This window comes from Petromyzon marinus, chromosome 20 (assembly GCF_048934315.1).
Source record: "Petromyzon marinus isolate PM22_M1 ecotype Great Lakes invasive population chromosome 20, UKy_Petmar_22M1.pri1.0, whole genome shotgun sequence".
In the NCBI taxonomy this organism is placed as follows: domain Eukaryota; kingdom Metazoa; phylum Chordata; class Hyperoartia; order Petromyzontiformes; family Petromyzontidae; genus Petromyzon; species Petromyzon marinus.
In genome coordinates, this window is record NC_133686.1 from 7,564,520 (window position 1) to 7,581,345 (window position 16,826).

Genomic DNA, 16,826 nt, shown 5'->3' on the forward strand with positions numbered 1-16,826 from the left:
TGATATTACTTGCTGCGTTGATTTCTTTATTAGCTTTACTTTGCATAACGAAAGGTGGAAATGAAAGCTAATTTGCGTAAACAAATTTTCGTTTCCGCTCCAACCTTCTTCATGCGGAGAGACGTCACCCGTTCATGATTATTAATGACGTGGGGGGGGGTCTATGTGGATGACTCCACCTGTTCATGATTATTAATGAGGGGGGCTGATGGACGTGGAGTGACGTCACGCGCGTTACACACAGGCATTCTTGGCTCATTATATTAGTGATGTTCAACATCGCGATGTCATCGTAGGCAAAGCCGTTGATTAATGCCCACTACCTCCTACCAGGTCCCACAGCTGCTCCACAGTCGACACACGACTTCCAAGGTCTGCCCAGTTGTATCCTATTGTTCTTAGGTCTTCCCCTTGCTCAACTCGCAGAGACCGTTCCAATACCTGTCTGAATAACCTGTCTTTCTCCACCGTGCACACATGCCAACCAATGCAACACATTTTGCCTAATCATATTATACAACACTTATCTGTCGTGTTCTCTTCGATCAATGCTTGGTCTGGTTTTACCAACTGCTCACGAATAGATGCCTCTTTAGAGGATTTGGCTGCTATAAATTTCCACGTGATAAGCCACTTGGTTGAGCTATAATTTGTGGCCAGGTTACTTCTAAAAAAGAGCTGCATAGCTCAGTGGGCCTTACCTGGTAAAAAATTTGTAAAAAATAGTTTGGTTTGGTAAACTTGCGCATTGCTTATCCTATTTTTCCACAAAAATTCCTAACACCTGTGCTCAGTGACAACGTATTTTATAACTGCTTAGGTGGGGGTCCAGCTGTCTTATCCGCACAGCAATGCAAATTACACTCCTACCTCAAATGCCCTTTTCTGTACACTCATTACCTATATCTCTTCTCTCCCAGAGTGTTTTCCATCGCCATTAAAAAAAAACTTTCCCTGCTGAAGCAAAACGCCTCCTTCTAACACCGGCTCGCATTACGGATGGATATTACTGCATAAGTACAAATGCTTTCCCACAACAACCTTCTCTCCTCCTACCGGGACTTGTCATCTTTGAAAATATGATTATTCAGTTACAGTAGGCTCTATAGAAACCCCGTTTATAACAACTGCCTGAATTACTTTGTCTCATAAAAGCTCGTATTCCAAGACCCCAGTGTCCAGCCTCACTGGCTAAGACTCCCAATAGCTGCATGGCTCCAGCACAAAGTCCCATCCAATAAACCTGCATCATCAGCACAAACTCCAGGTTCCATACATTCATCTTACCCATACCGATTCCTGGGTTTTCTGCTGTGCTAACCCCAATATGTATGTCTAATTGAGTACAGCATTAAACAATGTGGGAGATGATATATTGTCTTGATGCCACGGTGGCGAGATACTAACTACCATGCTTGATATATAGGAAGTCGTGGGTTCGATCCCAATCCTGATGCCTGTATATTTGGAGTTTGCATGTTCTCCCCGTGGTCGTGTGGATTTTTATAAGGATCCCCCCCCCACCCCCCCATTTAGAAAAATGCGTTGAGAGTATTTCGCTGTTCTACATTTTCACATGATAAGCCACTTCATTGGGCTTTTCATTTGTAACCAAGTCGCTTCTGAAAAATAGCGAAAAAGCTCAGTGGGCCTTACCTCGTAAAATAAGAAAAAATGTAATAACAAAAAAATAATGATGGGGGGTTATGCACCTTTCTATTTGAGTTAATACATTTCCAACTGAGTGGACACTTCTTTTAGAGTTGCCTGTCTAAAACTGTATCTGATTTCGATCAAATCGGTTAACGCATTCTCAACAATACGCTATAACAACTTTCCAGTCGCCCAAATGCACTGTGTAGCAAATAATTCCCGTCTGCTTTTTCTTTACACGGACACATATTGAATATGTGTGTGTGTGTGCTGCATCGTCCTGCGCAATATGCAGGAGTTTATGACTGGGACATTAATTGTACTGTGGTAGGATGACACCTATCAGTACGTCATTTTCCGACAAGAGAGCATCGATGAAGAAACTCTCTGTGAACATAGCAGATAGTGTCCATCATTGGCAATACTTGATAAGAGATGACGCTGGGTTTCTGTATCGGAATCCTAAAACAGCTCAGTAACATCAACACATGTAACGTTTTGTATGATTCCAATGATAATGATTTATTATTTGTCAATCCACCGATGGATGAAAACCTCTTTAAATTGTATTGGTTTTGGGGTTTGCTTGGCTATAACTTCAGCAAGCTGGTCAATGAGGGTTTGCGACGGAGGTTGGGAGGGGGAGGGGGTGGTGCATGACTAGGACCAATTCGGAGATCAGCCAACATTGTTACCCCGGAACCGGGAATAGAACTCAGGTGGATGAGTTTCAGAGCGCAGCATGTTAACCACGGTATCACAGCTGCACTGCGGCACAACAGTGTGTATTACTGTTGTATTAAAGTTAAGGCTTAAAGGTCGTGATCTGAACGTGGCTTTTTCACTCCAGCGCTGTCCTACCAGACAGTCTCGTCCCTTCACCTGATGAAGGCCGCTTGTGTTGTGGCCGAAACGTCGTGAGAATATTATTGTGCTATTTTATTTTATCAATTTATTATTTTATTCTCATTCTACGTGACTTTACCGAAAGAACCAAAGAAGACTGTTGTATGAATTGAGCGTCCAGAACTGTGACACTGGTTTTGGTATATCTGCAGCTTCACCAATCCCTGGTATACTGATCCTGCTACCAATCTTAGTATTGCGGGTTTTGGATATGATGTCTCCATGTACCTTTGATCTTGTTTTATTTATCTTTTATTTTTTTTTCTACATCTTTGACGGTGCCGTTTATTGCTGGCCGCTTGACATTTTGGGCCTTTTGGGTCTGTGCTGAGAAACTTTGTAAAAAAAATTTCGACAAGCAGTGTGATAAATGTACTCGAGTGTTATTTCTTTAATCAATTCGGTATGTATCACTGATCATTAGAGCACACTCATTAATGTATAATTAATCTTTTATTTTAACAAGTTTGTTGTCACTGAATAATCTCATTTTCAAAGACAACCTTGCCAAGGTGAGTTTTTTAATGTGCGAAATTGCCTCATTGCCTAATATTAGCTTCAGATTCCAGATTTCATTGTGACCAAAAATTTATAAGGTTGGATTCATGCAGTGCACAGTAGCAGCAGACTTTTAGATAAATAAAGCATGATTAAAATTACACACCAAGGAATTGCCATTCACAATCATGAATGTGCAATTATTTGCTAAATAACAATTATGTAATTGCATGCAAAAGTTTCAGATCAGATTGGATTTCCAGAGAGTCTTGCTAACTTATTATTGATTGGTTTATATAGGTATAAAATTGAAGCACTTGCCTGGAAAGGTGCTGTCAAATATGCCTCCCATTAAGAAAAAAACAAATGGAAATCAAATTGATCTTACAAGGAGTTGAATATCTTTCAGCTTTTCATGTTCCATAACATTTGGGCCTCTGAATACATTAAACAGATTTACATTCAAGTGTAACATAAGAGTGGCTGAACTGATGATAATGTCTTTGTTAGTGCTGCTGCAGCTAAACTTGATTTTACAATATAGTTGCCCTTTGTTTATCCATGGATGCTGCCATAGTGTGATGGTTAGCACACTGGACTTGCAATACAGAGTGTGCGAGTTCGATCTCCTGGCACTGAAGTTGTAACGAATGACAAGGTTTTTAAAACCCCTGGCCACTGTCCATTCAGCTTTATGGGTGCCGCAGTGGCAAGATGTTAACTACCTCGCCTGCTATACAGGAGGTCGTGGGTTCGATCCGAACCCTGACGCCTGCTGTATATTTGGAGTCTGCATGTTCTCTCTGTGCTTGCATGGATTTTTCTTTGGGTACTCCGATATTCGCCTCCACATTTATAAACATGCATTTAGAATAGGTGGCTGCTATATATTTCCACGTGATAAGCCAATTCGCTAGATCACGTTTGAAAAGGAGATATGTAGCTCAGTGGGCCTTACCTGGGAAAATAAAAAAAATAGTTTTGTATACTTTAAATAGTTTAGTTCGGAACAAATGAGGTACGCCGTTAGTTGGCCAGTCAGCACGTCGTGTGTGTGGTGGGTACTGCCACCTCTTTCAAGATATCTGGCCAACATTGAAGAGTCGGCCAAATATCGCCCAGAGGGGCTCTCAAGAGCGTTTACTGGAGGGCCTTCCGCCAGCAGTGGCATGAGCAAGAAATTGCAAGGCTGCACCTTAACCTTATTTGGTCTGCGGAAACCTCATGCTTATGATTTTCTGTGTGGGAGGAAAGCAGAACACCCAGAGATAATACCAAAAAAATGAGTTCATACCCGCAAAAGAATCCAGGGGAATGTTTCAGCAGCCTCCTTGCTAAAACTGTGTTCTGTAGGTGATCTTACTTAAAATTATTTACCCAGGAAAGCCTGAGTCACAAAAGTATTTTTCAGGAGGGATGATTCGCGTTCGAGTGGGGTGGCACTTAACACTGCCATCTCCTGACCACAAAGACAAAGATCCCCCTCACACCCGTCAACAGACTGTTGGGGCAAGTGCTGATAGCGAGCACCTATGGAGGCGCGGCGCGGCATGGCACATGAGGGGGTGGGTGGCCAACACCACGCCCGGCCGCCTTTATCTCCCCAGTGCTCATGTTTACACACTGCACCAGGTACTCAATTAAGGCTGAGTTAACCTAGATGAGGGCCAGGACCTGTTTGGGTATTCATCACCGACGTTGGTCATGACTAAATCACACGCCTATAACAACTGGAAAGCTTTGGTGGTCACTTATTCAAGTACCAACCGTGCTCAACCCTGCTGACCGTCTGCGATGTGACGACACTGGGCACCATTCACAGTGATATGTCATGGCAATTCTGCCTCAGAAGTGCTTGCCAAGTTGAATGGGCCAACTGCCAAATATTGGAAATATATTTGCAACTTCACTAAATGATTTCATAATTGTTTTTTCGTTACTCAGATCACCATTCCGAAAAGATGAATGCCCCTTCCCCTGCGTATAAAGCCATCCATTGATTATATTGATTGAACCATCGTCGACTCTTTCCGTTGGCATGCAGCTGATGCTGCAAAACATTGTGCATACTATTAATATTTTTTGGGGCATTTTCACAAAGTGCACCGAAATTACTGGAGTACTCATTTGCATTAAAGGGATGTTTTCAGGGTAACAAAGGCACTTGTAAGTACTGGGGTAATGGATGTATCTTATTAAAACAATTATTAACCGGTACATGTTCATTCTTACAAATTGACACATCACTGAATTGCATGAATAAGTAATGTTATATAATGGAACTCTACGACACAATGCATTTGCTATGCAAATACCCCCCCCCCCTCCGTATAGTCTTTATCAGGCTATTGGGGCAAGTGCTGTTAGGAAGCGCCTATTATGGCCGGCACGGGACGTGGAGGGGATGGGTGACAAGCACTGCGCTCACACATCTACAGTGACAGTATTATTATTCACAGATTGCAGAAGACACGGAAGGCAGATTAAAAGGAAAACATATACTTGTACTATACTATCTGTCAAACAATTATTTATTCGTGCGTATTACTGGTTTCTTAAATCACCCGCCTCTGTCCACCCAGCAATATAAATCGGTATGCCACAGTTAGCCTGATCGGCAGGTTGTGCGTGGCGGGATAAAGTGTTGGCGACGCCACTGCGCCCGGGACGTGTGACCCACATGGTACAACGGGCCAACTTCCTTCGGCGGAGGCCCTTCTGCCAGCAGTGGCGGCAAGTAGCACTTGGCGGGTGCTGCACCTTCACCTTTTCACTTGTAGCTATTTTAAAAGAAGTAAAAAAAAAAGAAACGTGACACCATCTGTGCTGAACAAAAGTGCAATAACACCGACACTCGCCTAATGAAAATGAATATTGAGAAATGTATTTTAAAATTACAAGATTCTTTTAGATCCGCGCATAATGAGTTCCATGTCAACCCAGTGAAACAATGCCGACATGTATTTCCGTACCCCCTGCGAACATTCCGCTTTTTTAGACTTGATTCCTTCGAGCGACACAAGAGTCAGATTTTATAAAGAGCTCACCCTCGGCGCTACTCTTGGCAGGCGTGGTCACCCTGCAGAGAGTTGCGATGCCCGTGGCAGGGTATACAATTATCCGAGGTCCTTTTTCAGGGACCTGGGAACAAAATTGGCCAGAAGCTCGCGGGGAGTCTGAGCCGTGTCAGAGGTACGGGTGGCAGCAAAAAGCAAGAATTCCCGTCCCTCCACCGGAGGGGACGGGTGGAATGTGGGTCATTCGTAAGATTGAGCTGCGATAGCTTTGAAATATAGTGGCAGTTTACATATTAATTGGAAGGGCTGCACGCCTCCTTTAAGGCATGTTTGTGGTGCCAGTCACCTGAATGGTCATTTCCACAAACCAATTTTTCTGGTCTTGAACTTCTCTGTAAGCAGGCTACATTATTCCTGTGTGTTCTAGTGTTTCTGCACCAGTGAAACATTCATGTTGCAGACCAGTCATTTTCTAAAATGGCTCTAAACTATCACATCACTACACACAGTGGTCCAATGCCAACATATTTAAGATTTTATATATTTTCACGGTTATACCATATATTACTACACTATTCCCATTTATTTTTACAAAGGACCATCTAAAATATGCTAATAGAGAAAGCAGTAGCAGGATTACAGTATTGCAGGCCTGTGAGAATTGGTGATGATATGTGAAAGCCTTCTTTCAGCAATGTATAGACAATGGCTGATGATGATGATGATAAGTAGGACTGAAGGGCAGACACCACCAAGTAAAAACTGTTCTTTTATAGTCGTCTCTTTCAGCTCGATTATAACAATCATCATTGGCTGTACATTATTCACATCAGCAATATCAGATCGGCCAGGAGTAAACGTGTTATTCCCCACATTTCTCAAGGAACTTTCACAAACAGTTATTTTTCTGGTGTTCTCCAGACAGAGAGTGTCACGTATTTTATCCTTCCAAATCCATAATTCAAAATGCACTCTCTCCGATGCAGCAGTCACGGTCTAAATCTCAGCTTCAGGGAAAACAAAAAACAAAGCTGTATCCCGTGCAATTCTCTCTCACGCCGGCGCTCAAAGAATAGTAGATGAAAGGGTTAAAGGTTCCATAAACATGCGGCAAATACAGGAATGATCATCAAATGCTCGACCGGGGATTTCACAATGGTATCATGAAAGGTGTCTTGCACATATTCTAGGGAAGAGGTTCCACCTGATTGAGAGCATCACTCACATTTCCTTCTTTCACACATGTGCATGGCGATTCAATCCAGGACATTCAATCTCACATCTGCTGCTTTGGATCAGCCACGCAAAAATTGCTTTCCCACCATCCGGTCTAAGACATTTGAAAAGTTTTCTCACCCAGTGGATAGCACTGTTTCAAGACAATCCGCAAAAAATGAATGCGACAATTTCGCAACGCAGGATTTTCACCGCTGACTTTCTGGCCGACGTATTGAAAAGATGCTGGCTGGTGTATTTCAGGCATAGCATGTCGAAATCTGTGAATTGGACACATTGAGCGTGATGGCGCGAACATCCATCTGCAGTTTGTGCCAATACACACAAAGCAAAAATTAAACCTAAAGCCGAGGATGCATGTGACTAACGCATCCCTGCGAAAAAAGTTAATTAAAACAAGTCAGCAGTGTGTTTAATAGAAATCCATGACAGTCATGTATGCAACACCAGATAGGCAGACGAGGAATCTGTAATGAGGTCACAGAGTAGTGACAACTACGTTATACCTTTAGGCTGCATATCCACCCAAACTAACATCTAACAAGAGATATATATATGCATGCACACACACACAAATACATTCAACAAGCTCTATATATTTACGGGACTTTTTGCCAGTATCCAAAATTATTAAAAATAACAATCGGTTTTTACCCTTTCTGGCAATAAAACAGTATCACAGCACTCATGTATCGAGTCGTGCTATGAGTGTTCTGATATGTGCATTGTCTTTTTACTGTTTACATTTTGGCATTCTCTGGCCTAACACTGGTGAGATATTGCCAAAAAGAAGGCTTCCTCTTGCGTAGGCTAGTCATACTCTTTGGTTATTTCGGTAAAGTCATGTAGGTAAAAAATAAAAAATAATAAGTTGGCTAGTCAGTTGAAAGACAATCCGTACATTATCACAACATGTTCGTTTGCATGTTTTGCCACAAGTATGTGTGGTTAATGCAGACTTGATGCCTTGCAAACGGTACCTACTTGGTGTTGGAACATCTTAAGCTCCATATGACTGCTATGGGATGCTGCCATGGTATCATGGTCAGCACACTGGACTTGCAATCCAGAGATCGCCAGTTCCAGTCAATCTCCCTGGAGTGGGCCCCCTGGAGTAGCCGTTGTCGCAGCTGGGCACGTCCACCCAGAAGTGTAAATGGATAAATCACAATGAGTCAATCGACAGGTCACGCGCGGTCGGGCAAAGCGCGAGTGTTTCCATCTCTTCCGAGATGTATGTCCGCTGTGGAAGAGGAAGCCAAATAACCTCTTGAGGGTGTTTAAGAAGAGCGATCACTCTCGAGTACTCTCTCGGTCATGGAAGTTGTTTGACCCTGCTTCACAAATACTTGTCGGTACAGGTTGATGAAGGGTCATTAAGAGTCTCATGACCGGTTCAGACGCCACTAACCACCTGATGTATAGCCGTGTCAGGGAATCGAGCTCATGCCTCCTGGGTTCATGGTGCAGTGCACTAACGAGTGAACACATTTTTTTTTGGTTTCAATTACCCCTAACACCTAGAATATCTGCCATGGGAATACTATTACAGAAAACAATCGTGATTATTTTGCGTAACACAAATTATTTATTTTCTATTAAAAAAAAATATACAGCTTTGTTAATGAACGCCGTCGGGTCGAGGATCAAGCGCGAACTGCCGCAGCGTCCGCGCGCGGGTGCCGCACGCGGACCGTTTTCTTGTTCCCCTGCGTTCGAAGGAGCGCCCGAAAGCGCCGTAAAAAATTCGGCGTGCACAGACGACTGTTCAGCGAACTCGGCGGCCGTCAAAGTGCGACGCCCCTCGAGCGCAGGACGCCTCGGAAACGCGACGCATCGTGGCGTGCACTTCAAATGCGTGCTTTTTTTTTTAATGAAAAGCTCCGACAAATGAAGGTGTTTGGTTAAAAATTCCAGAGAGACACCGACGAGGCATTCAAGAGAAAGAAAAAAAAAGCAATCCGCGCGTCGCGATAAGTTAATGAATGAACGGTGAGGCTGTGCATATATAACGGTCGTTTTTTTTCGAAGTCAAACGCACTAATTTACCAACTTGATTATCCCCGAGCAAGAAATTCACGTTATACTTTTTCATCACCATTATTAACTACGCAAGAGCTTGTTTACAGATCCCGCCATCGACGGGGTGGGCGATAGAGTGGGTAAACAGAGGGGGAGGGTGGCTCATGAGCAAAAGGTCGCGATTTCATACACTGACCGGGGATTGACTCAGCCCATCGTCTCTCCTGGGTTCAACAGAATGAGTATCGCTTTGATTTAAAGCTTTCGTGACTGCAGGGATGCATATTCTTGGTTCTTTCGGTAAAGTCACGTAGAAGGGAAACAATAAAATAAAAAAAAATATACACAGCTGTGGTTTTCACACCTGATGATGATTGCTTGTGTTGCAGTCGAAACGTCGTGAGAATTTTATTGTTTTATATTTTTATTATTTTATTGTTTCCCTTCTACGTGACTTTACCGAAAGAACCAAGAATATGAGTATCGCTTTGTTGGAGAAACCAACGGTGGATGTCCTATGGATACACTCATCCCTGCCACAGGAGTGTGGAATTTCCATCGCTTGCTTAGGGTTGTAAATGGGAGATGAGCACTTGGACTCTTTTGACTTAGAAGATGGATATAAGCACAGCCCTTGGGAGCAAGGCCACGTGTGCTTATATACAACGTTGTGTGCTTGTATCAGAAGTTGTCCTTTGACTTCCCCCACCAATGTGTTGCTTATATTGGAACCGTGATTTTGAGAGTGTGCTGATATCGATCACATAGCTTGTACACTGTGGGATTTATTTCACAGTTGCGCGGTGAGTTGTTTTTATTTTTGCTGCAAGGCACCTCGAGCCAAGGCTTCGCTGTTGAATGTCGACAGAGCGAGGCTGTAGCTTGCAGCCGGTGTGCCTGCGTTTTGCAAAACGTTCTACGCAACGTGCTGCAGAGAGATACGTACAGGGTGAGATGGGGCTCCCCGTGAGGGGGTGAAGTCTTCGAGAGGAGACGGCGGAGACGGCGTCAGCGATAGGCACGGGGGGAACCCACGGAACGGGGGTGGAGGGGGGAGCGGTAGTGTAGTGGTTAGCGCGCTGCACTATGAACCCGGCGACACGGGTTCGATTCCCGCTCACGGCCAACACCAGTGACGATTGTCTGAACCGGTCCTGGGTCTCCCCTAGGTCGACTCAGCCTCAAATGAGTATCTGGTGCGGTGTGTGGTAAACATTGCCACTAGGGAGACAAAGGCGGTCGGGCGCGGTGCTGGCCACCCACCCCCTCGTGTGCCGTTCCGGCCTTCATAGGTGCTCGCTAACAGCGAGCACCTATGCTCGCTAACAGCGAGCACCTAACGCTATATGGGTAAATCTTTGTCTTTGTCAGAGGAAAATGGAGCGCGAGAGAGCGACGTGAATAAAAGAACGTTGTAGTCACCCACTCTCTGACTGGTCTTCCTCACCACACGCGTATAAACTGTAAAAAAATACAAATACATACGGTGTGAAGCTTTATTTTCAATTTGACAACAACAACAACAACAAAATGGTTTGAGACGTGAGTATCACATGGGAAGTGATACGTCGTTGATTCGTCTTATTAAATTCCTGCACAACCATACTGAGCGACTGTAGACCCATAAGGTGGCAACCACATTTCAATTATTTCTAGAGGTAACACTTCTCAGAGGGAAGTGTGGAAGTCTGTGGTAGTTCACTTGGTGGCCCATTCAGTCTCTCCGAGCACCGAGCAATCTGCCCAGCTGGGCAGAGGGTTAGGACATAACCGCAATGCCTCCTTGTTGTTTATCCACATTTACCACTTCCCGTTCCGATGAAAAAATTTAACCATAAGAAAAACTAAAATAACTTCATCGATACCGAGGCTCCCACAAAAGGTCATGCGGGAGGGTGTGTGGCATAGTTCGGTGCCAGCTATCATAGAGTGCGGACATGTCGCTACAGTTATCTGCGGTGAGTACAATGTCTTTAAAAAAACAATGGCGCTACGGCTCTCGAAATAAAATTAGCGCTGTGCCTCTTGCGTCTGCACCTTGCAGACGTTGCGGAACGGGAAAGGGTGAAGATACCTTAGTTTGCTTACCTGAACTTTGTGCTGAGCGTGGGTTAGCATGAGATTGTTTGCTTGCCATATGTAATACCGATAAATGACTCAATTGGGATTACACATCGCAATCATTGCATCACCCCCGCCCCCTAGTGGTAGACTAATGCCCGCTTGCAAGCCGGATGCTGAGCCACCTTGTACCCACGGGGACAGCTGCCATTAAGGGGTTACCCTTTGGAGTTGTGATGTATAAGCACTTTGAGACAGACCCAGTAAATAGGGGAGCTTTTGCAAAAGCAAATAATCGTCATTATTAAATAATTGTTCACAACGCCACAGTAGAACGTCACGTTAAGGGTCACATGGTGTGTCATGTGACCCAAACGATTGCTGAAAAACATGATTGCAAAATAAGAATAGGTTTTGCCCCTTTCTGGCACTAGAACAGGTGTTAAGATGTTCACACACCGAATAGATTCCTTTTGCAAGGCATCAAGTCTGCATTAACCAGACGTACTTATGGCAAAACATGCAAACACACATACTCTGATAATGCATAAACCTATTCTTATTTTTTATATCGGAAGAGGTTCCATACACAATTGCTACTTCGATCAAATTTAAAGCCTTTGGCCCCATCCACTTTGCTGGACCCTGTCTTTGGCTGCCGGTTGACTTATTAATGGCCGAATAAATGTTCTCAAGTTCAACCTGGTGAATAGAGAGGAACGTTACCTGGCACCGTTGTGATGTAACGTAAGCGAGTCTCGGGTGTCCATTATTTTAAGTGACCCGGTGTGAATCCATACGGATACAGGGCGAGCCATTTGTTCGAGACCCCACTGATTTCTAATAGCCCTCTTAATTTCTTCTCAAGAGGTGATCGAATATCGAGAAAGCGATGGTTCTGTATCTTACAGGAGGAGGAAATGAGTGCTAATAGACGTAATAAGTTGCCATAACATTGGTGGGAGACAGAGGGTTTGAAATAAAATGTAATTTCCTAATTCCTTTATGATTTCCCCCGATTATGTTTTAGTGGTGTACATAAAAGTGGGGGGGGGGGGTTTGTCAGCTGGAATGAAGTGAAGCGCGCACTACCTGCTGTGACAATATGGTACAGAACATGGTCCTTGAAAAACATTACCGAGTGCGCAAGAAAGTGAGAAAATGTTTGCTTGGAATTATACTGAGAGACGGAGAGAGGAACACGTGGATTAGAAAGCATCGTGGGTTCAATACTTAATTCTATATATGTAAAAGGGAAATTTGTGAATGTGTGTCTGTTCGAAATGTTAAGCATACTTCCCAACATACATAACACTTGAAATTTGGCATGTGGGTAGTTCCCAAACTGTACACAATGCAAAACGTATAGAAATAGACTTTTGGATTTTTGGGGGGCGGGGGGGGGCGTAATAATGGATATAATATATTGCACAGCAAGTGAGCGGTGACGTCACATCTGTGATGTCACATCTGTGATGTCACCCGCATGCGGCAGCGACACGCAGTGTGCCTGCTGACGTAATGCATCCCCTCCCCACCCTCCGCGTAGGCCGTGTATTAATCCAAGACAAGAATCCAAGTCCTGGGCGAAACCGGGTAGTTAAGCTAGTTTTAAATAAAATAAATTGGGTTTGAGCAGGCCACCTCATGAGAAGGGATGATGGGACGATTGTAACGAATGATAATAAACTGGCAGCCAAGGAATGGAACGCATTCGAGAGGACATCGACTGAGAGATGGAGCGATGTCATTAGCTTGTGTGTAGGTGCTAGGTAGATCATTACACAGCAGGAATATCAGAGAAGGTGACAACTTCGGGAGACCTTCATCCAGCAGTGGTTTGGTCATGGCTGACATTGATGATGCTCTAAAACACTAATCACCCTGTAATATAAATCTCCCTGCTGGTCACGTGGGCTTCAAGGCTCAGCACAGAGCGATGACCTCGATGTTAAAAAGAGAAAAACGAGAGTCATTCGGGCACGTGAGCGAAACGGCGGTGGTGCACGTGCGTGCGTGTGGACGGACGCAGGAACTGTGCGACCTCCGGCACGCGTACGGGAAGCAGAGGAAGGCGCAGGCGGACGTGGCGGCGGAGCTGGCTCACGCTCAGCGGCGGGCGGAGCAGAGCGAAGCCGAGGTCAAGAAACTGCGGCAGCGCGTGGACGAGCTGAAGAGGGAGGCAGCGCGCGCAGAGGATGAGGTGAGGGCGCATCCGCCGCGACGCACTTGCGCACGAGCGATCGTCAGAAAAACGTTTGTGTTGACGTGGCTCGGAGGCCAGAGCGCCGGGGGATGCACCGCTGAGATGCTGGTTTTCGAATCTCGGGAGCAGCCCGTGGTTAAGTCGTTTCTTTGTGAAACCTTTGGCGTTCCGAGACGACTGCAAGTTGCAGGGCGGTGTCCCGTTCGCTGCTGAATCTCGGAACGAGCAAGCGGTTCAGCGTTATTTGTATTTGGAGAGGCGTAGCGCCGTTGTTTTTAAAGACGTTGTACTTAACCGCAGAGAAATGTAGCGATACGACCGCAACTCTATAATAGCTGGCGCCAAAGTGTGCCCACACGGCCTCCCAGATGGCCTTCTGGGACCCTCGGTACCGACAAAGTTAGGTTTTCCCAAGTAGCTGCCCTGGAAAATCTCTGAATCTTCCCATCAGTTGCCACTCAGGACAATGCATTTAACCTGCACTTCTCGCCTTCTTCTTAGATTATGAGATATTGTTCTTCCCCGTGACATGTCCCAGCTTTTTTTTGTATATCTTGGAGATGGTGACCCTGTGAGTGGATGGTCTCAATTCTGTCACAAAATGGATGCACGCAAAATACTGTCAGAGTATAAAAAAGAAACCGTGCATTTGATTGCGCACTTAATTCGGTTGACATTCCAGCTCTGAGAATTTGAAATATGGGATTGACCGTCACGCGGCGCACATCACTCTTATATGCCGAACGTGTGGGAAAATGCTGCCCTATTACACTGTACCGCAGCGGTAGAAGCTGTGGTGTCCGTTTCCATGGGTCGTTCTCGAGCACGAAGGGTTGCATTTCTCTGCGAGACTTCTAAGTGGATACTTGGTCTCACGATACGGCACTGATAGCACAATGGGGATGAATTTGGTAGAGAATAACAACAACAACAACAACAACAAAGGGTGTTTGTGTGGCCGCCAGCATGCGCTGCCAGTAGTGCAAGCAGACCCACAACGCTGCATTCTTCTTTACATGCAGGCAACAGGAAATTCATTACTTTCAAAATTATAATGGAAAAGAGAGAAAAAAAGTTCTGTCCTCTTTCCCTGTAAAATATTGCACTTTTATACTCATCTGCACCAATATTCGCATGGAAGGATGAGAGCACAAAGGTCAATTTGTTGCAGTTAATATGACAACCGCAATGGCTTTTTAGAAAAATCCAAGGTGAGTTTTATGGGCATTTACGTCAAATAAATAGTTATGACTGTCGTGAACTGAATGCTCATTTCTAATTTTACTTCAACACTCTTCTCCCATGCCGAATCGCGTCTATCACTTTACGAAATCTACCAACGCCACCGTCACACTATCGTGATCTTCATCATCATCACCATCATCATCGTTGTCTTTGACCAACAACCCGCTCACAGCAGATTAACTTGAATCGTTCTAAGAGGTTTTTTTTTTACTCAATCACAAAGGAACATTATTACAAAGTCATCCTGTATCAAGAAGATAAAACTAAAAGTTACTTTTCGGCTCCAGAGCTCAAAAAGTATTTGCCCCGGGGCTTGTCAAAGCCACCCATTGCTAACCTGACACTGCAGTCTACGCTGCAAATATAACACTGCCTGTGTGTACATGTGTAGTGACTTCGGGGATGTCACTGTGCGATATTCCTACGTCGTGGACAGCACCGGGTGGGTTGCTGTGTGAGGCCGGCTCTAGCACAGCACGGCGTGCGATGCACCGCCATCGCGTACACCCCGTAGGCGGGTGTAGTACCAGCCCTAGCGGGGCTTGGTGAGCGCTGGGATAGCGCGGGCACCACGCATAGCGTGTGGTGCGGCCTCCCACAAGGGGGAGTGGGAGAGTGTCGGCACAGGGGCAGGGTTGCCCCGGGCCATGGCACTCTGGTTGACCCCGTAGACACGAGTTTCCACAGAGAAGGCCCCAGGTGGGGGAACTAGGGGGTGATCACGTGTCCAGGGAGAGCTCTCGAGGGAAATAAAAGAGGGAGCTAGAACGCTCGAGAAGGCGGTCGGGGCCGAGGGTGGAGCGGCCCCGACCGGGAGGATATAAGGTGGGTCCCTGAGAGGGACCGGGGTCGCTGCATTCTACAAGCTGGAAGCTTTATGTCTACAAGCTGGAAGTTCTATGTCTACAAGCTGGAAGCTCTACGTCTACAAGCTGGAAGCTCTACGTCTACAAGCTGGAAGCTCTATATCTACAAGCTGGAAGCTCTACGTCCTACAAGCTGGAAGCTCAACGTCCTACAAGCTGGAAGCTCTACGTCCTACAAGCTGGAAGCTCTACGTATACAAGCTGGAAGCTCTAAGTCTACAAGCTGGAAGCTCTACATCTACAAGCTGGAAGCTCTATGTCTACAAGCTAGAAGCTCTATGTCTACAAGCTGGAAGCTCAACGTCTACAAGCTGTAAGCTCTACATCTACAAGCTGGAAGCTCTACATCTACAAACTGGAAGCTCTACGTCCTACAAGCTGGAAGCTCTACGTCCTACAAGCTGGAAGCTCTACGTCCTACAAGCTGGAAGCTCTACGTCTACAAGCTGGAAGCTCTAAGTCTACAAGCTGGAAGCTCTACATCTACAAGCTGGAAGCTCTATTTCTACAAGCTGGAAGCTCTACGTCCTACAAGCTGGAAGCTCTATGTCTACAAGCTGGAAGCTCTATGTCTACAAGCTAGAAGCTCTATGTCTACAAGCTAGAAGCTCTATGTCTACAAGCTGGAAGCTCAACGTCTACAAGCTGGAAGCTCTACATCTACAAGCTGGAAGCTCTACATCTACAAGCTGGAAGCTCAACGTCTACAAGCTGGAGCTCTAAGTTTACAAGCTGGAAGCTCTAAGTCTAAAAGCTGGCACCTCAACGTCTACAAGCTGTAAGCTCTACATCTACAAGCTGGAAGCTCTACATCTACAAGCTGGAAGCTCAACGTCTACAAGCTGGAGCTCTAAGTTTACAAGCTGGAAGCTCTACGTCTACAAGCTGGAAGCTCTACGTCCTACAAGCTGGAAGCTCTACGTCTACAAGCTGGAAGCTCTACGTCTACAAGCTGGAAGCTCAACGTCTACAAGCTGGAAGCTCTACGTCCTACAAGCTGGAAGCTCTACATCTACAAGCTGGAAGCTCTACATCTACAAGCTGGAGCTCTAAGTTTACAAGCTGGAAGCTCTACATCTACAAGCTGGAAGCTCTACGTCTACAAGCTGGAAACTC

The 16,826-nt window shown here is 45.3% G+C and overlaps 1 protein-coding gene across 4 annotated transcripts in view; it reads left to right on the plus strand.

Moving 5' to 3' along the window:
• LOC116944145 (coiled-coil domain-containing protein 102A-like) overlaps nt 1-16,826 on the plus strand; it is a 122,190-nt gene that overhangs the window by 86,331 nt on the left and 19,033 nt on the right. For all 4 annotated transcript variants that reach the window (XM_076068278.1, XM_076068279.1, XM_032957615.2 and 1 more), the window contains exon 8: nt 13,426-13,596. In XM_076068278.1, the coding sequence (XP_075924393.1) occupies nt 13,426-13,596 (171 nt within the window). The remainder of the gene's footprint in view (nt 1-13,425; nt 13,597-16,826) is intronic.